This window comes from Sturnus vulgaris, chromosome Z, assembly GCF_052056855.1.
Source record: "Sturnus vulgaris isolate bStuVul1 chromosome Z, bStuVul1.hap1, whole genome shotgun sequence".
Classification (NCBI taxonomy): domain Eukaryota; kingdom Metazoa; phylum Chordata; class Aves; order Passeriformes; family Sturnidae; genus Sturnus; species Sturnus vulgaris.
The window spans coordinates 61256031-61280337 of NC_142283.1; the positions used below are offsets into that span (position 1 = coordinate 61256031).

General features: G+C 37.7%; 1 protein-coding gene across 1 annotated transcript; it reads left to right on the forward strand.

The window, feature by feature from the left end:
- Positions 1 to 71: 71 nt before the first annotated feature.
- On the forward strand, positions 72 to 22554 carry TRIM23 (tripartite motif containing 23). Its single transcript, XM_014881408.2, has 11 exons — positions 72 to 242; positions 934 to 1096; positions 8570 to 8691; positions 9522 to 9800; positions 10398 to 10580; positions 11114 to 11329; positions 12333 to 12467; positions 17263 to 17392; positions 17510 to 17620; positions 19020 to 19144; positions 19489 to 22554. Exons 1-11 carry the CDS (start codon positions 147 to 149, stop codon positions 19666 to 19668), a joined length of 1740 nt encoding a protein of 579 aa, XP_014736894.2. The 5' UTR covers positions 72 to 146; the 3' UTR covers positions 19669 to 22554.
- The last annotated feature ends 1753 nt before the right edge of the window (positions 22555 to 24307 follow it).

The window sequence follows — 24307 nt, forward strand, 5'->3', positions numbered from 1 at the left end:
GGGCGGAGGAGGGGGGGCACCGCCTCCTGCGCCTGCCTGGGCGTCTGTGGGGCACGGTGGGAGTCGTAGTTTTGCTGGGCGGTGCGCGCGCCCGTGGCGGTTCCTCGCTCCTTCCTGCGGAGCTGCTCCGCTCCGCCCTCCCCGAGATGGCGGCCCTGGCTATAAACAAGGCCGGGCCGGAGAGTGGCCGCGGGCCTGGCGGTGGTGGTGGCGGTCGTAGCCCGGCGGGTGCTGCGGTGAAGGTGAGGCGGCAGCTCGGCCCAGCTCCTGTGGTGTGGCGGGCCCCACCGAGGACGGGGCGCGGGAGGCCTGTGGTATAGGATATGTCCCCTGGAGTCCCGGGCTTATGGATGGGTTTGGTTTTTTTTTCTTTTTATGTAACCAGTTTTATATAACCTTTTTAATATAATTAGTTTTGCTTTTCGTTTATAGCTTGAGATGTTTCGGCCCACAACTGTTTGCTCGCACTAGCTCGGTGCTGCGTTTGTAGCTTGCTAAGTGGCTCACTTGGTACGACTGACCTCTTTATGAGCATCAGCTGCGAGGGGAAACTCCACCGGCCAACCCTCTGCTCTGGCAGGGTCTTGCTGGCCGCTTCCATTTCCTGCCAGGATGTTTCTGCTGGTTATGCTTCTTGACCAGTAGGCTTGTCTTGTGGCAGTGTATTAAATGAAGTGAGTAGGGATTAGTGGTGGTCAGGCAGGATGCTGAGGAGCTAAAATGTTCTGTTTGTGTCTAATGATTTATTTACTTTTAAAAAATCGGTAGTATGATCGTTAGTTGTATGCATAAAGCAAAATCACTGACTCAACTTATCTGCTGAGCATGCATGATTGCTTGAACGTCTGTAAAATAAACTGTCGTATAGCTTACTGTGTGAAGTTTTGCTTTTTTATTAGCTCAAAACCAAATGTGGTATTTTTTAACTTACAGGTTCTTGAGTGTGGGGTCTGTGAAGATGTATTTTCTTTGCAAGGAGACAAAGTTCCCCGGCTGCTTTTGTGTGGCCATACTGTCTGCCATGACTGTCTTACCCGGCTTCCCCTCCACGGCAGAGCAGTTCGTTGTCCTTTTGATCGACAAGTTACTGAACTAGGTAAGAAAATAGAAGTGTGATGTTTTTGAAACCTGTCAGTCAAGGATATCTAGAAGATAATACTAGATATAATTTCTTAGTGCTCCACTTAGTGATAGTATTTCCAAGTAATGAATGTGCAGTAAGAACAAGAAAGTAAAGATGTTGCCTTCATGTTCTTGAGCCTGGGCTCACACACTTTATACCTGGGCATCTTCTTGTATACCTATATTTACAAAGAGACTACTCTATTTAATGTTCCTGTGTAAGGGTTCCTGAATGAGTATTAGTTTCCTATTGTCCTAAACACTAAACCCATGCAATTGAACAGGTAACTTTTTTGACAAACACATTTGTCTGACTTCATGATGACGTGATCTAGAGGGAAGGATCAGTGATAACAAACCTGTTTTTTACGATGTTAGTGTTAGTGACTTCTATACATGCAATAATTGATAATGGCAGGCTATTAACAGGAATTCCCTTACTCTAAGAATGTCTGCACATGGTTTTTGAAGGGATAAGATAAGCTTTTTTCTTACAGTAGAAGTTTATTTTTGACAAAAGATGGCACATACGTATAATTTCTCCAGAATAAGAATTACCTAGTCAATATGGGGCCATAGAAAAGACAAATTATCAGAGTAAGCTGTAACAAAAAGAACTTATTAATAGAACTGGCTCCAGCAGTTTTGAATTGCACTGGAGGAAAAAGAAACCTGTTGAAAGGACAGTCTTTAGGAAAGGACATCTGTAATCTGGTAAACCATGAAAGAAATGTTTAAGTATCAAATTCACTTGACATTGCAGTATGAGAATCTGCGAGGAATATTAAGGCACTCTGCAGGATGTTCTTGTGATGATAGAAATCAGGAAAAGAAATATCAGTCTTGTATGAAAGAGGGGTTTGTTTTCTGAGGAGAGGGAGATGATAAAGTATGAGAATCATGAATGATTGCCAGTCTAGTAGAGTGGCTAAAAAAGTAATGGTTTGTTTGACTTCTTATCTGTGACTGTACAGCTACACAAGATTTCTTAAACTATGCTTTTAGAGGGAGAATATTAGACTACAACGTGCAGTCCTGTTGTTATGAAACATTTTTGTCCAATACCACTGCATTTTTTATTGTGATGGGGAACTTGTTGCTTCTTAGTTTTTATTATGCAATTTTTCCCAGGCATCTGAAAAGATCCTATCATATTTTTTTGGTGTGCTTAACGTTTGGTGAAAAGGAAGCTTTACAAAAGCATTTACAATTCTTTGGGTTTTTTGTCTTTCTGAGGAGCTTTTGATGAAATGCAGTGAAATGTTAATAAACCTCCAAGTCCCCTACAGCTAGGAAGAAGGACGAAAAGCTTCAGGATCCTTACATATTGAAGATAACAGAGTTGCATCCTGCTGTCTAACACTAGAAAGAAGAAGGATGCACTGTGATCAACAGTTTCTCACAGAAGTAATTGGTAGAAAATCGTTGCAAAACAGCTTGAAAATAAAAATACTTCTTGGTGATTAGAAGTTCTGCCTGGTGATCTGAGGCAGGGGAACGTCATAGGCACTTTTAGTCTTTTCATATCCAACGGTCTTGAGACATATTACTGGTTCCAGGATATAAAACCAGGATATTTTGTAGAGTGCCGCTCATCATGGACCCTCTTTGAGACATCTGTACGTTTGCTACCTTGCTCTACTCACCTAGTAGCTGCTGCTATTGGTTAAACTTGCTGCACTTGTAGTTCTGTTTTGTTCTAGAGCTTTGGAGTAGGCAGGGACAACTCAGAGCCCAGGGGAACTTTTCATACTTCCATCCATTTGAGGATAGAAGGCGAGCTCCATGTTCACCCCATTGCCACTCTACCATTTAATGAAATAATGTTCTCTAGTCTAAGAGAGCTGTTTAGTATGTAAATCATGATTATAAGACCACTGCCAAGAGAAAATTCTGTTGAAAGAAAAGCTGTAAAATTAGTACATAAAGCTCCCCGTGCTGAACACAGTTTCTTAATCAGAAATTATGTATTTTATGGAGATGTTTAGCTGGTCTACAATAACCTGTGATTACTTTTTTTTCCTTTGCTCTTATTACTAAAGCAATTAATACTGTATTTATCCAAGTTTTCCTATGTAATCTTGGGAACTTTTTGAAATAAATACTGGAGGATCTGTATATGGGTAGATGTGGCTGTACTTTTTTGGAACTGGACTCTTGACTTAAATTTACGGGGCTGTCTCTTCTTTCTGTATGTAACTGTATGTGAAATCAGGGTTAGAAGTACTTTGTGAGTCAGATTTTTTGGAAATACGTGTTCTGCAACTGAAAATTGAAATGTTGTTTACATGCTTAGCAAAACGGTGCCGTGTAAAAGTTTGTTTGATTTTCAAAATTTTAAAGTCATATATTTTGAAGATTGTTGATTCAGACAGTTTATATGGGGGAAAATCCAATAAGTGGTGTCTGTGGAAAAAGAGGCTCCTCTCAAAGATTTTCCTTAAAGTATGTCAATTTGGGAGAAAAGGCAAATAATTTCCTGCAAACTGTTTTCTCTCTTCCCATGTTGAATTACTGGTTATTTTTGACTGGATTTTTCTGTTTTTTTTTTTTTTTTTTTTTTTTTCCTGTTGGGTTCTGGCTTTTTTTTAATTAATACACTGACTGGGGTATTTTTATGAAAAATGTGCTTACTCTACAGCTTTGGAGTTTCTCTCTATCTATCATTACAGCAGAACTGAAATTATTTTCTATCATTAAAACTTGTTCACAGAAAAATGCAGGTAGTGGCATCCTTCATGTAATCCATCTGATTGGTGTTGCTCGCATTTACACATGCCTTTGCTAGTGTTGGAGTGCCAAGCCGAAACTTAAAAATACTGTTCAAGAAAAGGCAGTTAAACATTCTCTTAAATCTGTTTACATATTTAGACAAAAGCTTTTCCTTTATCCCTTTCATTATTTATACTTTTGCAGTCAAAATTCATGCTTTTGAAATTGACATTTGTATTGTTAACTGGAGTCAGTCTTAATAGCTTTGCTCTGTCACTATCTCATTCCTGACTGACAGATTTCCTGCTATTCATATCTTCTCATTGTGAGATGGCAGTCAGAATGTGTAATGATTTTTGTAATGGGCACAACTATTCTTTGTAGGCACAAGGATGAGATCACTAGACTCTCTTACATTCGTGACCAAAGCAGAATTTGAGGTAAAGTCCAAGAGAGTAAATGGATGTATTTCCACAACTCATCTTTTAATGTTTATAAATGTAAAATAAATACTTGATCAGTTGTGTTGAAAATGTGTAAGTCAAGTACCTAAAATTTTTGTAGGTAGATTTAGAGTAAAAATGAGCAAGGTCCCATTTTTGCAAATACATAAACTTTGATAGATACCAGTGAAATGAGACATGGGTTTTTTTAACGAGAATGGATATTTCTGACAAGGGAATCCACCTAGCTGATCAGGGGAAGCCAGTTGATGTGATCTTTTTGATTTCAGTTAAGTTTTGGTACTGTCTCTCTGTGTCCTGCTGGACAAAAGGTCCAGCACACGGCTGGATAAAGACATCGTGTGATGGGAGAGCAGCTGGCTCATGGGTCAGACACAAGGGGTGACAGTGAATGGGGTGACATCAGCATGGGGACCTGTCACTAGGGGGGTTCACGGGGCTCCACCCCAGGCTCTGTGCTCTTCAGCATCTTCATAAATGAGAGAGATACAAAGTTCACAGATGGTACAAAACTGGGAGGAGCTGCTGACTCCCCTCAGGCTGGGAGGCTCTGCAGAGAGGGCTGGGCACTCACCAACCATATGAAGTTCAAGAGTAAGGGAAAGTCCGGGTTCTGCACCTGGGATGGGACAGCCCTGGATGTACAGACAGATGGGAATGAGAGGCTGGAGAGCAGTGCCATGGAAAGGACCTGGGGTTCTGGTCCATGGCAAGTTGAACTTGAGCCAGCAGTGCCCTGGCAGCCAGGAGGGCCAAGCGTGTCCTGGGGGCATCAGGGACAGCATCAGCAGCCAGGCAAGGGAGGGGATTGTCCTGCTGTGCTCTGCTCTGGGACAGCCTCACCTCCAGTGCTGGGGGCAGCTCTGGGTGCTGCAGAGTAAGAAGGACAGGACTAGACAGTGTCCAGTGGAGGGCATGAAGACAGTGAAGGGCCTGGAGGAGAAACCGTGTGAGGAGTGGCTGAGGTCACTTGGTCTGTTCAGCCTGGAGGAGACTAAGGGGAGAGCCCATTGCAATTACAGCTTCATCATGAAGAGGGGCAGGGCCTGAAGTTGTCAGGGGAGGTTTGGGTTGGACATTAGGAAAAGGTTCTTCACCCAGAGGGTGGCTGAGCACTGGAACAGCTCCCCAGGGAAGTGGTCACAGCACCAAGTCTGCCAAGGTTCAACAAGTATTTGGGGGATGCTCTTGGGCAAACAGTGTGGTCACTGGGAGTGGCCTGTGCAGGCACAGGAGTCGGACTCAAGTGGTCCTCGTGGGTCCCTTCCAGCTCAAGATTATTCTGTGATTCTATGTTTTATTGAATGCCTTCTGCTTATAAATTCTGTTTTAGTAGATTAGAAGTTAGCCTGGAAGTGTCACTTGATTTTAGCTGTGACCGAGATGGACAAGTTACACAATTGCTAGTACTTGTATTATCAAGTCTCATGATACACAGCTCTTATATTCTTTCTAGTATGCATCTTTGTTTCTCATGATGTCTTATCGTTATAAACCAAAAAAGAAATAAAGTAGCTACAGACGTATCTTTCCTGATCTTCTCGGTTATGATTCAGCTAATTAGTTCTGTTTTGACTTTCTCTTCCCTGCTAGACTTGGAACAGAAATAACATGATTAAATCGCATACAATGTTGTAAACTGAGAAGAGTAGTACTTCTTAATGTCTAGGCTTTGTTTAATAAACATTAAAACCTATGAAAGAAAAAAGACTTTTGTAAAAAACTCTAATGATGAATAGCTTGTTCCTCTCTCAGCCTTACCCAGTGTTTGCCTAAAGGCTAGAACAATGTTTGTTTAAAGACTAGGAACTCTAATCTCTTACTTAAGTAGGTTTATCCTATTGGTACATGTGCTTCCATTTATACTGGGCTATTAATGGCTATCTGGATTAGTGGCTAATCTGAAAATAGAAGGTCCATGTTAGTATCAGCAGTCATTATATTGGTGTGCCGCTAAAGTGACTATTTTGTATGCTGTAGAAGCTGAAGGTTGTGCACAGTTAGTTTGCTGTGGAAAAGTGCTAAATGCCCTAGAACGGAATGCTTTGCTTTCTGAGAATTAGTCTGTCTAGATACATATTTAGCAAATCCAGATCCTGTTTACAAACTGTTTTGATGTAAATTAAATTCTAAAAGTGGATACAGTTCTGTGTATTTCCTCAACTTGTAATAAGAGGTGACTCTTCCTTGTTCCGTGTTATTAAAAAAACAGTGATTTTGCTAGGAGTGTTCAAGATAAAGAATTACTAAATTATGAGATTAGAATATATCAAAGACTTTGGTGGTGCTTAGTGCAATTTTTGAGGGACAGAACATACCTTCTGCAAACTCCTTCAAGATCTGTGATAAATAAAAGTCAAAATATTTTGTTTGTTTGCAGCTTGTTTTGTAGAGTGCACTGGTCTTAGGTTGGGTGTTGGCAATGCAGTGGCTCTCTGTAGCAGGCTTCCACCATGGAACTGATAACTGCAGAGATCCTTGACTTTAAAAACACTGACTTTTTCAAGCACCTTGCTTTATATCTAACTTCAAAGTTACTAACCAGTGCTTTCATAGGCTCATTTCTGGAGGCAATAGATGAATGGTCTTTAATGGTAAGCATATTTTTTAAAAAAGGTTATGAGTGTTGTTTTATACCCATTGAGAGTGTTGGAGGATAAAATAGTTAAAAAGGCTCCATTTATAGCTAAAGAAAAACAGTATCATCCATTTATTGCATTTAATCTGTGAGGCACGTAAATTCTCATTGGCCAAAATCAAAATAGAATATTACAGTCTGTAGTTTAAACTGTGAGGAAGATGGACTGGCAAAGAAAGTTTCATGAAGTTAAACTGGAAGCTACATAAAGAAGAAGGTTTCCAATGTGGTTACTGAGTGGGTATTTCTCATAACTGTAGTTGTTGTCTGTCTAGTAATTTAGAACTGCTTTTTCACTCAAATGATAAATCACAATCTATGAAGAGTTTGCTAAATCTCCATATTGAAGAAGTAAAACTTAATGTCTATAAAAGATCAGTGAGGTGACACTCAATTCCAGAAGGATGAAGCGTACGTACTCCTACCAGAATGCCACAGGGCAGCAAAATTTAGGAGTTAGGAAACAACATGGGACAACTGGACAATTCAAATAGTCTGAGCTGTCTGGGAAAACAGTTTTTACATGGGTTCATGTAGATAGCTGAGGTGTCATGTGCAGCAACTGAAATGCAGAAGTTTTGTCAGCATATAAGGAAATAAGTTTGACTGTAAGAGTAACCAGGCTCTGCCGCAGGTTGCCTTGAGAGATGATAGCATTACCCTCCTTGGAGGTCTTCAGAAGATGCCTGGGTGTGGTCCTGGGCAACCAGCTCTAGGTAACCTTGGCAAAGAGATAAAGAGGACCCTCCCAACCTCAATAACTTTGTGATTATATTATGGTTAAAAAGTAATGAGCCAGTGCTCAAAGATGATGCTTGATTTCTTGACCACTGTTTTCCTTGCAATAGAGAAAATGTCATTAAATTTATGAGTTACACTAGAAAAAAGTCAAAGGATGACAATTCCTTGAAAAAGCAGCCACTAAAATTTTCATGTTCGATGTGGCCTATACAGATACCATTTAGCAGCAGTTACTGGAATGCAGTTCTGATTTTGATGCTCATCTCATTGCTTCATGTTAACTTCTACAAAATCAGGATCATACAAGAGTAGACATGGATTTCTGCTTTGTTCTAGGGAGTATGAGTGATCTTCCATTTTTTCAAGTAGTGTAGTACCTTGGGTTTTCTTTCTGAATATTTTTTTCAACTCTTATTTAGATTTTGCTGGTATGAGATCTGCAATTGGTGTTGCATCTTGTGATACAGGGAATAAGGTTTCTCAGAGAATTCTTCATGGTTTCCATTAGTACAGTAGAAATGTTCACTTTACTCCTAAAAACAATTTTTATGATACACAGTGTTTGTGTACTCCTTGTATTCTTTAGTTGTTAGCTATTGCAGATCATTTTACAAGTATTTTTACTAAGTTTCTCTATATTTTTAATAATCTTGGCATCTTTTAAGTAGGGAAAATCTGCACAAATATTAAATAGATCAATGATTGAAGAAAGGAAGAAGATGGAGTGGGTTTGCAGAAAAAATTTTGGTTGTATCTCACTTTGTTAATGTAGTTGATGTGCTCTTTATATTAGTCTAAATCTCAATTGTAGTTTGTGGAATTTCTCAAAATTATATGTGCTTGAGATTTTCCTTCCTCTCCTCCCTTTTGTTTAACTCTTCATCAAAAATAGGAGATTCTGGTGTCTGGGGATTGAAAAAGAACTTTGCTTTGTTGGAACTCTTGGAACGGTTGCAGAATGGACCTGCTGGGCAGTATGGGACAGCTGAAGAAGGCATTGGTCTGTCTGGAGAGGTACTGAGTTTTAAACAAAAAAAAAACAAAAAAAAAAAAAAAACAACAACAACAAAAATTACATTTGGTAGAAATTAACTCTAAATAGGAAGAAGACTGAAAATCAGTTCTTTGCCGAATGTAATTTTGCCAATAATAATGTTCTTTCAGTGTCTAGTATTAAGGCTTCAATTAATTGTTCGTAATTAAATGCTAATTTGTACTTGACTGAAGCAGAAAATAAACTGATATTAATAAGCGTGCGTATTATTCCCCCCTTTTCTTATGTCTTTAGGATTTTTATAAAAGGTTGTTTATTTTGATATTTTAGTCATATAAGCAGTTTTCTAAAACTCCTTAGGAATTCCTTCTAAAGACTTCAGCTATTCTTGTCAATAGTTGCCTTTTTATAGTTATTTTATTTTATCATGTAGTACTTCATTACAAAAACTAGCTGCTTTTATCATTTCAGTATTAACAGCTGGTGTGCAACATATCTTGCAGTACCATTCTAGATGTGGATAACTTTCCTAAGTGCTTATTTGACTGGTGGTATTTTGTTTTTCTGTAACTAATTCACTGTTCTGTAATAACTGCTTTGGAGGAAGTTCCTAGAGCCAGACATATTTTCTCCTCCAAACCTTTACAACTTGCACTGAAGCTTGGATTTATAAAATTCATATTTGTTTTTAAAAAGTTTATTGAAAACCTATAATCAATTTTCAAAGTAGTCCAAATATATAGGCGTGTATAACTTTTAAAGAAAGCTTATATTGCTGACAAGTCTTCTGATTTTTCCTCCGTTATTCGCATGGTTAACCACTTCAGTTTTGCCTGTTTTTCGTTGTTAGAGTATCATTCGCTGCGATGAAGATGAAGCCCATGTTGCGTCTGTGTATTGCACAGTTTGTGCCACTCACCTGTGTGCAGAGTGCTCCCAGCTGACTCATTCTACCAAGACTCTAGCGAAGCACAGGCGTGTACCTCTTGCTGATAAGCCTCACGAGAAGACAATGTGCTCCCAACACCAAGTGCATGCCATTGAGTTTGTTTGTTTAGAAGAGGGCTGTCAGGCGAGTCCTCTCATGTGTTGTGTCTGCAAGGAGTATGGGAAGCATCAAGGTCATAAGGTACTGCTAGTAATTAATTTCTAGTCATGCCATGGGGCGGCTTGCATAATCATTTATCCAATTAAACTACAAAAGGTTGTCAAGAAAGGAGGATAGATTCTTGATGTGTTCATCCTACTTTAATCTTCCCTTCATGTCAGAGAGTTGCCAAGGTAAAATAAAGAAAAAAAATTTAAAAACACAATAAGTTACCAATGTGTGTATGTATATGAAGAAGGAAGTCCCTTTATCTGCTGCTTTTCTGAGCTTTTCATAACATTGGGCCACCAGTTTTAAAAGCTGTTTCCATATGACACTACATACATATCACATGACTGGTGCAATCTTTTTTTTATAATAAATTATGATAAACAGAAAAGTTTGGGTTTTTTACTTGTGTAATTGCTAGATGTCTGAGTTAGTTTCAGCATAATCTGTAAGTCATGACTGTATTTTTAAATTGCAAGATGGTTTTAAGTTATTTGGCTTTACTATATGTATGTGTAAATATATACCCATATTCTTGCACATGTATATTAAATACATAGTAAAATAGAAAAGATTATTAAGGAAAATCATTATGATTGATGTTTATAATATGCTGCTTTTAATTAATAGCATTCTGTCTTGGAACCAGAAGCAAACCAGATTCGTGCATCCATTTTAGACATGGCCCACTGTATACGAACTTTCACAGAAGAAATCTCAGATTATTCCAGAAAATTAGTTGGAATTGTTCAGCATATAGAAGGAGGAGAACAAATAGTTGAAGATGGAGTTGGAATGGCCCATACTGAACATGTATGTTTTTTGAACATTTTTATTTCCCCCATATGAACAGATTATTGACTTTCCTGTGATAACCAGGATAAGGACTTTCTTTGAAAATTATGTGTAGATTTTATAGGACAAGACTTTAATGTCTTTTATCTTGCAAGTCATTATTGAGGCTTAGGTCAGCAGATAGATGGAACTTGTGCGTTACAGTGTTTTTAGGCTACCTGAAAATATGGAGGCAGTGTGAAAAGTTTTATAACTGCTAGTGTACAGACTATGTATGTTCTCAGGTGATATAATACTATTGAGGCTTTTTTCTCCTGGTTATTTTTAGTTAGTTGTCTATACATGCAAATGAGCTACTTGATTATAAGAATAACTTCTGTAAAGTGTTTTGGTATTATATAGAAAATCTTACCCGCCCTAACTGGGGCTTGAACTATGATGTAGCCAAGCAGATGTGAAAATAAATTAGAATCTAGAATAAAATCTAAAATTTGCTTCTGGAATCAACTGGTGCCCTTAATCTCTTGGATCTCCTTGCTGTAACACTCCAGGTACCAGGAACTGCGGAGAATGCTCGCTCATGTGTTCGAGCCTATTTTTCTGATCTTCATGAAACCCTTTGTCGTCAGGAGGAAATGGCTCTTAGTGTTGTTGATGCTCATGTGAGAGAGAAGCTGATTTGGCTTAGACAACAGCAAGAAGACATGACCATTCTCCTGTCACAGGTTTCAACAGCTTGCCTGCACTGTGAAAAGACTTTACAACAGGTAGGTTGGCAAGTGAGCTGTAGCATATGGCAAAATACATGGAACTATAAATTAAGTTTAGACTACAAAAAAAGAGATTAGGTGGTACTCTGCATTATTTTCTTATAAGATTAAAACAATAACGATATAACGTGAGATTTAAGTATTTATTACAAGGGAGTGTTAGGCAAAGATAATCAGTACAAAAGTGTAGAGTCCTCCAGTTACTGGAAACCCTGTTGCATGACTTTTCTGGAGTGCTTTCTGATATTAGTGGGAAGGCAAGACAAGACTAAAGCAAAAAAAAGCCCTACAGAATTTATTGGAAGGATTTTACAGTGGCAGTTACAAGTATAGATGTTTGGAGCTAATTGTCATAGATGACTGGTAGGAAAATACGTTTTAGGAAGAAAGTGGCTGTGTGAGAGTTTCTGATTGATCCCTTATTAATTCAGTTTAATGATAGGAAAAAGTAAATAGTATGTGTAGCAAATAGTAAACTGAGGGTGAGAAGCTACTTAATGAATGTGTTATTTGTACTTCTTTTTTTCAAAAATTTTTGGAGCTTTTGTTTGCTTGTGTAGTCAGGTTTAACTGTACAATTGTTCTGATCATGAATGGGTGGATACTAGTATTTTCCTCTTAAGTATGTTGCTATATGCTGCAAAAGAGTTGCACTACTCCATTTGTTTGAATGATATATGAAAAATATAAACGTTCTTTATATGTTACATTGTTATTATTGTTTCTTATTATTTATATTACTCCTAAAGCTCATAAAGGTAGTTTGGTTTGGCTTTTTTTTTTAACCTGCAGAACTATTTAGTATCTGTTAGTGTTAAGGAAAACTGTTAAGATATTAATATTTGTATTGCAATTTTAAATAAGTCTATTTTTAAATGTTAATTTCTTGAAGTATTTATCTTTAAAATACCTTCTTTCTAGCAATTATATTTGCATTGTATTTGGGGTATTTTCAAGTAAATTATTAAGGGAAAGGCATACTTTTGTTTTCTTTGTTTAGGATGACTGCAGAGTGGTGTTGGCCAAACAGGAAATTACAAGGTTGCTGGAGACATTACAGAAACAGCAGCAACAGTTCACAGAACTTGCAGATCATGTACAACTGGATGCTAGCATACCAGTTACTTTTACAAAGGTATTTTTAATCTCATGGAAAAACTATCCACTTTATGAAGTTCCAAACCTAATGTAAAATAAAGCAGGAATATTATATGTGCATTATGATGCTGTATTTGTTGCAACAAGTTGAGGCAATTCAGTGTCAGTTAGGGCCACAGTGTCTTATCACCTTGTGAGTGCAGTTTGGTATTTGAGCAACAGAGCACTGTACTGCTGTAATTAGGGTGAGAAATGCTCTTTTGATATTGACCATATCAGTAACTTTGTTTGAACACGAGCTAATTTCTTTGAACTAAGTTAAATAGCATTTGTGAGTTCTAGAAATACCTTTCTTTGGAAACATATCTGATCATTTCCTGAAAATTGCTCCCCTATTTTAAATGCAGTACTACTATTATAACTCTAAGATTATCATGTTTAAAATCTTTCAGTTCATTAAACAGTCATTTGTTTTACAGTTGCTTTGTATGCACTGATAGCTTAACATGGTTCATCTAAGTAGGTTTGGGTTTTAATGCTTCAATACAATTTCAGTATTACTTTCATTGAAAGGGATGAAATTATTCAAAGTTTGATGATAGTACTTTATTTGGTGTATTTATATAGTATTTATTATTGATGATGCTTTTAAGAAAATAAGTTTGAAACTCAAGGAGCAAGAAATACTTTGATGTATGGGGTTTTTGGTTCTGAATGAGTGAAAGAGGAAGAGGATCTATTGTTGCTGAGACAAAAATGAGAATTTAACTGTAGCTGATAAAGCATTTACTGTAAGGAAATGAATGCTTTCATTTCACAGGGATTCTGTGTCAGCTCTTGCTGACTTGAGAAATTAAATTTCTTAAAAGTAATTGATTTTGTAACCTCAGTATATTTGAATTTCCATGTTAATGCAAAATTTCCACTTCTGCCTATCTCTTCCCTATTTAGTAGAGACCAAGGCTGGTAGACCTGAGGAAACCTCTTCTGCAAACCCTCATTATTCAATGAGTGAAGCAGTAATCACATTTCACAGATGAAGAATTGCTGAATCAGAAGGGCATTTTGAATGTCTGGTTTTGGCTTTCAGAGCTATTTATCTGACTTGGAAAATTTTGATTGTGAATTTGTGAGCATTTGTAAAGAGAATGATAGCGGTCAGCTAAAATGTTACAGGGAGACGTAAAATAGGCTTGAGGGACCCAGAAGACTTGGTGTTCTTTTGTAACAATTTGTATTTTTATGAAGTCTTCTGAAGGTTAATTTCTGAATTTCAAATGTGCTAAATCAGGTGTAATTTTTCACAAGAACAGCAGCAGCCATGGAAAAAATAAGGTGAAAGCAATTCCTTCAATAATTCCTTTTGCTTCCTCACATCTGATATAGCTAAATGTTCTCTTTCTCAACAGTGTGTTTTTAGATTACTGATCTAAAAATCAGTTATGCTGATGGCGGCTATTGTGACTTACAGTGATGTCTGTTGTGCATGAAAGATCTGGACCTGGCAACAGATATCAGGCAGAAATAAAATCTTCAGATAAAAAACTGTGAACTGTTACTACATTGCTGGAAAGGTCTCTCTCAGGAGCTGCCATATACTAAAGGCTGTATCTGTTATAAAATGTAAAAAAGCATTTCAAACAGTACCAGATCAGAGCAACATTTAATATCCAATGAAAGTTGTGGAGGTTAGAGGAGGGGAGGGAAAAGTCCTTTTCATCTTGAAAGTGAGTAAATCTTACCTGTATTTTTTTTGTTTCTCTGAAAACAGGCATAGTGCCATTTCCTTTTCCTAAACCAGCCAGGGAAATACCACATACAAAGCTCTGAAGGGAGGATTTGGAGAATTCTGGTTGAGATGTCTTCATGTACTTAGCTTGGTGGCAAGGAAATGGCTCCTCATCCAAAAGCATGATCCTTATTTGAAGATAGTGTTCTGTCAAATGAGTGCAGTAGTTGTAGAACATTATATACAAGAAGAGCATTTGGTCATCATAAATGTGTATGTGCATGCTGCAGAGAGAAAACTATTAAGGAAAAGCAGTGCCTGAAATTTACAGGTGAATTCTCATTATGATGTTAAACTATGGTCAACTGCTAACCCGTACCAATATCAAGACTGTTATACGAAAAGACAGTGTTCTGTCAGAGGGAAAGCACTTTAAGATACTATGAAGTAAACCCATACAGAGAGCTTTTGTCTCATCAAATTTCTTGAAAGAGGTCAAGGATAAAAAAGTGAAGAGATCATAGCTGTGGATATTTCTTCTGCGCTTTCTGCACTGAGACTTAAGAAAACAAGTTTTACTTAAACAGAAATCTAAGATTACCTGTTTTTAAGGATGCCATCGAGTTATGCAGCTGTCAGAAATACAGACACAAAGGGGTTTTATTTGTAATTTTTTTAAGCAACATTTTAGTTAAAGGTGCTGATACAATTGACAAAGAGAGACTTTTTTCATGTCTATTTCTTTGCTGTGATAATGAATAGTCCGTTGTAACTGGCTCATGTAGCAGATGCTACACATTGTTTTCTGAATAGCAACTTTTGTTGCAATGGTTTTTTTTAAATGACAGAACTATTTCTGCAAAAAGTGGAAATTTGGTTTCTATCACACATTTTGATTCTTTCTGAGAGAATACAAACATACTGAGAAGAGCCTATTTTCGAGAAAGCAAACTGCAGCAGGATGGCTAAATGTAACAGCATCACTCATATCCTTCATTTCCCTGATGATTTAAGTTGTACTGCCTCTGCCTTCCAGCCATGGGAGCTGTTGAGGTGACCGACGGTTCTGGTGAAGCTGTGAGAGGATTGTCAGACTGGCTCACTGTCAGCAATCTCTGCCGATAGCCTCCTGCAAGAAACCTGTAAACTGAGCAGCTCTATCCAAAGCTGCTGCTCTTCCTTCTTTCTTTCAGGTGCAGAGAAGAATTAGGGACATTCATTGACAGAAATTTTAGTTAATACAGAACTGAAGTTTGTGAAAAGAGTGCTAGAGCATGACGTTTTTTAGACTCTTCAAAGTCTTCTGCATGCTTCTTTGTGTTTGTTCTCTTTCTCCGTGCCTTTATTGTTGATGTACTTGTCAAAAATCTGCCTACAAGCTCTTTTCCAAAATGAGATAGCGCGCTCTGATAATCGTGTTGTAGTGTTGTCACTGAATTTCAGCTCTGATTCCAAATATCTAGAACTTATTAAAAAGCAGCTAAGTCTCAATGTTTTATTTACCAAATCTCAAATAGTCTTTTGGGTTTGGAGCATCTGCCTTGTGTAGTAGTAGTACTGACCCTGCTGAGTTTACACAAGTTCATTTCACAGATTCAGAAAAGGAATTTATTTCATACTGAATAGGTAGTCTGTGGACTTCTGTGATAAGGACCATCTGGGCCTATTTAGGTTCCAAGCAGCAAGCAGACAATTTCATAGGTGAATAATGCATTGAGGTCTGCTAGTTGAAGAAACTTCACTGTTGGATCAGAAGATCCATGAGCTACAAGCTATTAAGCACAGGGAAGTTATTTAGGAGAGTTATCACTATGTGCTTTCCCTATTTGTTACTTTCATGTCCATCTTTGCCTAGTTTCAGACAGCATATGTGATGAGATAAACCTTTGATCTGGCTTTTACACTTACAGTCATGCTTACTTTTACGTTGTGGTTGTTTCATAATTATATTTTTAGGGTTTTTTTGGGAGGCAGTCAAGGTATTTCTACTCTCTTGCAGGACTGGGATAGCATAAGGTCATTGAATTGTATTGATTATTCTGAAAGTATGCTATTTCTCCCATGACAGAAGGGACAATCCAGTTGCTTGTTATGATGACAAAATGTCCAGATATGTAATGGATCCTCCATATGTATCTGTGTGTATATAGAAAGATAAATAGTTGGGTATCTCACATCATGTGATGTAAATGTTTATACGTCCTGTCACACTGGTAACATGTTGGTCTTATACAAGACCATGTACCGTTTTTGCACTCAGTAGTATTTCTTCTGTAAGAAATAAGAAGCCATGTGGAATAGGCACAGTACTGTCTGGATTTTGCAAGAAAACAAATATACTGCCACATAGTTGTGGTGATTGAAACCCTGCTGCTTCAAGATAGTGGTTCTAAGTACTTCAAAATGTGTTTTGGGAATACTAATCTCAGTCTATGTGTTTATTTTAGAATTTATACTTTACCATTTGATCACATTGTCACTGTCATCTCCTTCAATACTTAATGAGAGCTTGGTGTAAACTACAAATAGCAAAGTTGATTCTCATTTCTTTTCTCCAAGCAGGACTTGGGGGGGGTTTGTTTGCTTTTCTCTACTATTTAATATTACTGTTTAGTGCTAATAATGTTACTGTTGCAAAGGATTGGAAGAGGCTTAGGGTGAGGGGGTAAAATTATGGAACCTCCACCAAGGAAGTAGTTCCTTGAAGGTGGAGGTATTAATGAAGTGGGAAACAAGAGTTTTCTGGTCAGAGAACTCTAGTTAATTGCTACAAACATTCCTCACATGGTCTCAGCCAAGAATGATGAAAGAATTTGAATTTTTATCAAATAGAGACATACCGTTATGAAACTGGCTGACTTTCTAAAAGACATATAGTAACTCTGGTTCGGTAGAAATTACAGGTTCACTACAAAGATTATTGGATATTTTTTGGGTTTTTTTATTGCTGAAAGTCATTGATGATTGTTACTTGTTTTTTGGAGGGGAGACTATCCATTTAATAATTTTAGAAATAGTGACAGAATACATGTTTAAAACATATGGGTTTTCTAGATTAAATTTTCGAAAGTTGTTGTTGTTTCATGTGTGCTGTTTCTTCCAGGACAACAGGGTACATATTGGACCAAAAATGGAGATTCGGGTTGTTACTTTAGGATTAGATGGAGCTGGCAAAACAACTATTTTGTTTAAATTAAAGCAAGATGAATTCATGCAGCCAATTCCAACAATAGGTTAGTAGCTACAATTTAAATGTAATGACTTTTCCGAATGTTCGATTTATCCACTGATTTTGGTTATTTTATGTTCATACAGAGCAAGACTGTAAAACTTAAATATTTTTATTCCAGGTTTTAACGTTGAAACAGTAGAATACAAGAATTTAAAATTTACTATTTGGGATGTAGGAGGAAAGCACAAATTGAGGCCTTTGTGGAAACATTATTATCTCAATACGCAAGGTAATACTGATACAGCTCTTAAAATGCATTTTGTTTTCTAGCTCATTTCAAAGCCAGAAAGATTATTAATAGAAATAATTTATGACAGTAGAAAGTTGTTCATCTAATGCGAAGTACAGCTGTTAGATTCATGAGCTAGTAAATTTTAGTCCAGTTGGTGATAAAGGTGCATTCTCCATAAATCCATCAGACAGTTCATGGAGCCAAGCAAAATTAGAACCTCTGTTAAATTGGTTCTAGCTGACAACAGACAAGGTACAGCGTCCCAAAGTCTGCATAGTGAGAAGCAGTACTTGCCAGGTATGAAATATAAATAGCACTTGAAAATACTCAGCTTTTAGGAGCCTTTAGATAGCAACTTAAAAAATTCTACCAAGTTCTGTAACTTCTGACTTGCTATTGCAGTGTAGTATCTGATTATAGATCAGATTATTGAATCTGAAAACACTGATGTATATAGTGCCAACTTAAAAATTCATGTTGCCCTATTGTAAATCCTCCATAGGTTTTTTCCAATTCAGAAAGAAGTTCCTCTTGATTGATTAATTCACAATTATCTAAAATACTTAGGAATTACAAACACAAGCTCATATGCTCCACTTTCTTATTTCAGCCTTAAATGCAAACTTCAACATTTTAAATTACTCACCTTTTCAAACTTTTAACATTTGTGTTTTGGGATTTCTGTTGTCCTCTTAAAACACACTGTGTGAAGTAGTGTGGAATCATGCCTGCCTTGGAACTGCATGTTGGAGAGAAAGCTAAGCAGTTACCCTGGTACATAACTGCAGTAGGTTAATTTTAGTTTTGATACTGGGGTTTTATTCATCACAAACAGCTTGATTTTTAAATTCTGTCCTCTACCTCTGCCTCCCTTGACTCTCCAGTCTTTCTGGCATCTTAGTTACTCTCTAGTGGATAGTAAAATCTAATGCTGCTATGTTGGGTCCCTGGCTATTTTCTCTGGATTGTGTAGTCTGTAGTTGAAGCAAGCTGTGCTGATTTGGCTGAACCTGTGAATATTACAGCCCATTAAGGGAAACTGAAACAGCCATATGGGAGTTAATGGAGTATAAATGGATCAAGAAATCGTTTAAATTGAGATACTTAATCCATGCATAGTAAATCTGGTTTTAGACCTAAGTAGTTAAAATATCATGGCCTTTATATTAGACTAGGAAAAAATAACAGATTTTTTTCCCCCTGTTTTAGGATGAATTCTAGACTTCTGTTTAAAATATAGAAGTATGTAAGGAATTTTTCAGTTGTCCTCAGGTTGTGTATTGCTGAGAAACTTCACATAGAAAGCTTCTAGGAAAAAATGAATTGTGTAAGTTGTAAACTAATTCTACAGTTTATATTTGAATGTGTGTAAAACATTTTACTTTTTCTTTCATAGCGGTGGTGTTTGTTGTTGATAGCAGTCACAGAGACAGAGTCAGTGAAGCATACAGTGAACTTGCAAAATTATTAACAGAGAAGGAATTGCGGGATGCCTTGCTCTTGATCTTTGCTAATAAACAGGTACTTGTGATTTGATTTTACTCTCTTTTCCTCAGCTTGTCTATCAAATTCCAACCTTCTAAACCCTCTGCTGTGGGTAGGGAGTGCTAATGCAGAAAGCATAAAATATAGATATTTTCCTTATGTATAATGCTGGTCAAGTAAATGTTGATGCGAAGCATGCTTAGTAGATTGAACAACCAGGGTTTTTTTTATGGTAACAAGTAGTAAATGTGTAATGGTTTGATTTGTCTTTTATGTTTGAATAGCTATTTTGTGATCTGTAGCTTCAGTCTACGGCAATAAAATGGCTTCAAGCATAATACAGAAGAATAATTGAGTCTTTGTATCTAATTCTCTTGCAGGATGTAGCAGGTGCTCTTCCAGTGGAAGAAATCACAGAACTGTTAAGTCTCCACAAACTCTGCTGTGGCCGTAGCTGGTATATTCAGGGTTGTGATGCCCGAAGTGGTACAGGACTTTATGAAGGATTGGACTGGCTTTCAAGGCAGCTAGTAGCTGCTGGTGTCCTGGATGTGGCTTAACTTTATATCAGCTGCAATTTAATGTGGTAGTTTATGGTTTTGTTTTGTTTGCACGATTTAGGATGATGTCACCAGGTCTGCTCTCTGAAAAGGGGACTTTATTTTAGTTGGTGGTTACAAATCCTTGGTCCTAGATTGGATAATTGGTTCAGTAAACTTGTGTCATTATAGTGATTTTGAAAGTTGATGCATTTATATTTAGTGGAAGTGGAAAAGTGTTACAAGGATGCCTTGAAATTCATTTTTGTGATACTGTTACAATTTAAATTTCCCCCCGATAAAATTTGCATTGGATTTCATATAATAATTATAATGAGATTACAGTAGCTAATTGGTATTATAAAAATTCTGAGTAGTTTAAAAATACTTTCCCATGAAACTATTCCAAAATCCACCTTAAGTTAATTAGAATAGCCAGCTCTATTAGTTAGAAATAAACGGTGCTACTCTTGAATATCAGAAGAATCCATGAATATAAAGGTGGCATTGAAACTTACATGCATCTACAACATGTAAAGAAAATGCTTCCCTTATTATTTATTAACCTTCTTGTTTGTTACAGAAGGCAGCATAACTGCACAAAGAAAACTCAGAATGGAGAAAAGTGTTGCAGAGCAAAGGGGCTATGGCATTGTTTAGCAACTTGTTTTGTATCTTGAGGACTTGGGCTTTTCATGCTGAATTATTTATGGACATACAATGGTGATGCTGAGGTGAAAATGTTTTGTGCATACTTGGGGACATAATTTGCCTTTAGAGATTGCTTACTCCCCAAGTAGTCAAATTAAATTTAAGTAAAACTTCTTGAAGAAGTAGTATGGTGTCATGTCAGTCCAGCTATGTGCTTTTTTGTAGAAGTCATCATTCCAGATGAAGGTAGTGGCCTTAAAATATTCAATAACACAATGTAAAACCAGTGTACGTTAATCATAAGTCTTTAGAAGGGTAGATGGTAAAATGTGATATAAACCTTCCATAATTAGATTTTCAGTTTTTACTATATCTTCTACATGTCTCCAATGCCTCTATTTTTGAAAATTACTCATTCATAAACCCATGAAATATGGGTGTAGGGCGTTTAAATTCAGAGAAGGTTACAGTGACTTAGTGATATCTCGTTTTCTGCTGGACATGCAACTTTGCAAAACAATTCTATCTGTCTGGTATGCACACCAGTATTTTCTTCCCTTCTCTCTAAGTCCATGGCCACTGCCAACTAACTGAAGAAGCCATGCTGTGGGCCCTCTTCATGTTGGTAGAGGAGCTATAACAACTGTGGAGCAGTAGGTCAAAACTCTGTATCATCACTTTTCTTACTGGAGTAGAGTTGAATCAGGAGAACTAGACAGTGCAAGTGAACAGTGTTGTTTTACAGACATGGAGATATTTTTGCCATGCTGAAAAGTGTTTACCTATGAGAGCTCTGAACCTCACGTAGCAAAGGAAGTGTATCCCATTATTTGTGGCTTTGCTTTTATTGTATTATTAGGAATTTTATGTGGTTTTCCTACTACATACCTTAGATAAAACCAAGAATGTATAAACAAATAATTTAGTGCATTTGCACTTTTTTTTCTAGAGGAAGTAGCTAATGTAACTATTTCCTTATAATGACACTTGTTAATTAAATTTCACATAAATTATGTTAAATGCAGCTTCAGATTCAGCAAGTCTAATGACTTGAATAAAACCTGAAAGAACACTAAGCTTTAAAGTAGTTTAATGTTTGTGAAGTGGTCTTCAATGCCTACACATGTACAGATACTGAGACAGAGTATTTACTCTTTCTTTAGACAACCTGATAAATTTGGAAGTCGTTTATAATGGAGTGAAAGGTGGGGTTTTTGCACATACCAAACTTAAAATTATTCATCGTTCCCAGCCTGTAACTTCTTGCACAATACACAGTTGGTGGCTTTAGCTTGAGTATCTGCTAAGCCTGTACTGCAGAGCAACCCCTGACCTAGTTAGGGCTGACTGTCCCTTCACAGCTCTTCTTGAAATATGAACAAATTCTGCTGAGTGCGGTAGATACCTTTTCCTGTAATATTTTTAACAGAAGACATGCATTCTTTAGAAGAATCCTCATTTATTTTAGCTGGCTTAGGCTTCAATTACACATGCTGCTCAGTATAGTTCTACTTCAAAACGTTCAAGGTGACTAGTTTATATTTCATGTAACATTAAATTTGAGGGCAGAGGAAAAATTCTCTCTCATACATACACACATTTTTCAAGTACAAGTGATTGCTTGTGACACATGGAATGCTACCATGAAAGTGTTTTTAAATTGAATTTATTTAAGATGACTTGAAGTAAATGTGAAAGTGTTGAATTTGTCTGTGAACTCTTCAGTGTAGAGTACACTAAGAGGTTTATTCTTATTAAACATTAATACAACATATAAACTGCTTGAGTTATAAATGTAAGCTTGTTTCATGAGTTTTACTGAACTTTAGTTTTTAGTGTACTGACTTATGGAATATGTAATTGGAATATCTCTTCAACTAGAACTCACTAAAGCAGTGCTAACTGTTTAGAAAGACTGAATTTACTTTTCAAAGGATTTTGATGTAATTTTGAAATTGAGTAAATGCAACATCCCGTGACTGTGTTGTGGCTTTCTTTAAAGAACCTCATCTCAAAAATAGTATGTGTAGACGAAATGAACAGTCATACTTTATCACTGTTTCTGTATTCTATCTTCAAAATTATCGTGGACTATGAGAGTCTGATTCTGGGAGTGTTGAGTAGATGTGGATGTTATGTAAAGATTCCTTTAAAGAAAGGGCTCTTTTAGTAGAAAAAATTAATGAGCTGCTGCAATTTGCATTGCCCAGAAAATAATTTCTTTTCAATAAAAGTATGTAAAACTTTGAGAACTAATTTTAATAAACTTGTCTTTTTGTTTTGTTTTTTTAAGGTCATCTCAGAATAGAGGTATGCTACATTTAAATTCCTGTAGAATTTTTCTTACTGATCCTATATCTTACTAAGGGTAAACTTCCTGGTGGTAGCAGCAACTTTTGAGGGAACGAATTTGGTTATCATGCATCATATGTGAATTCATAAATGAAGTTAGGAGAACTGTAAACTCCCAAGTCTTTGAGTGTGGTGGTGTGAGGTGAACATAAACAGCCATGATCAGTGTCACTGTTTATAGAGTATATTTAACTAAGCGCAGTAACAGGATCCTATCAACCCAGATTCACCACAGCTTGAGAAGCTGTCTGAGCTTTCAGTGTGAACCTGCTATTTGTGAACAGGGAAGGGTGGGCGAGTGATGTTTGGAGGCTGTCTTGGGCAAAGTGATCACAAAAGGAGGTTTTGCTTGTTGGAGAAATAAGGATAGGGGTCAGCAACTCTGCTGTTTTGGACTTTCAGAGGGCAGACTAGAGCCTTTTTAGGAAACTAGTTGAGAGAGTCCTGTAGGAGGTAGTCCTTAAGGGCAGTGGAGTTCAGGAAGGCAAAAGGAAATCCTAGCTAGAGAGTCTGGAGCAGAGTCTCCCCATGTGCTGAAAGATCAGTGGTAAAGGAGGTCAGCCTGGCTCAACAGAGAGCTCTGAGTGGAACATGGGGAGAGAGATTTTATAACCTGTGGAAGAAAGGGCAGGCAACTCAGCAGAAGTACAGTGATGATATGAGGTTATGCAGGGAGAAAATCAGAAGGGCCAAAGCCTAGGTAGAGCTTGATCTGAGTACTGGTGAAAAAGACAACAAAAATGTTTTTGCAAATACATCAGCAGCAGAATGAGGGCCAATGACAATCTCCATCCTTTATTGCATGCAGAGAGAAACAGTGACAAAAGAGGAAACAAAAACAAGAAGTATTTAATGCCTTCTTATCTCAGTTTTTAACCCAGTCCCCTGAAGTGGAAGACAGGGGTGAGGAGCAAAATGAAGCCCTCATTATTCAGGAAGAAGGGGTTAGAACATGCTAGACAACTTAGTTGCAAGTCTGTGGGACCAGATGAGATCTGCCAAGGTTACTGATGAAACCGGTTGAAAGAGCTTTAAATCATTTTAAAACACCATGAGGACACTTTACATCATTTACCAACAGTCCCGGCTGATGGGGGGGGTGACTGGCAACTGTCACACCTATGTAGAAGAAGAGTCAGAAGCTGGATCTAGGAAACTATAGCTCATGGGTTAAAAACTACCTGGAGGGCTGGGCCCCAAGAGAGGCAGTAAATGAAGTTACCTCCAGCTGGTGGCCGGTCACAAGCTCAGTACTGGGACCAGCGCTGTGTCACACCTTTACTGATCATCAGGTGCAGTTAAATTCATCCATGACACCAAGCTGTGTGGGTTATTGATCTGCTGGAGGGCAGGGAGGCTCTGCAGAGGGATCTGGGCAGGCTCTATCATGGCTGAGGCCAATGGTGTGAGGTTCAACAAGGCCAGTGCTGGGTCCTGCCCTTGGGTCACAACAACCCCAGGCAGTGCCACAGGCTGGCACAGAGTGGCTGGAAAGGACCTGGGGGTGCTGGTGACAGTGACTGACCATAAGCCAGGGTGTGCCCAGGTGGCCAAGAAGGCCAATGGCATCCTGGGCTGGATCAGCAATAGTGTGGCCAGCAGGAGCAGGGCAGGGATTGTCCCCCTGTGCTGGGCACTGCTGAGGCCACACCTCGAG

Bases quoted from the DNA above. Each gene is read 5' to 3' on its own strand.
- TRIM23 (XM_014881408.2), top strand. From the start codon at position 147: ATGGCGGCCCTGGCTATAAACAAGGCCGGGCCGGAGAGTGGCCGCGGG. The intron at 10,581-11,113 runs GTATGTTTTTTG...GTAACACTCCAG, and splicing joins GAATGGCCCATACTGAACAT to GTACCAGGAACTGCGGAGAA. The intron at 12,468-17,262 runs GTATTTTTAATC...TGTTTCTTCCAG, and splicing joins TACCAGTTACTTTTACAAAG to GACAACAGGGTACATATTGG.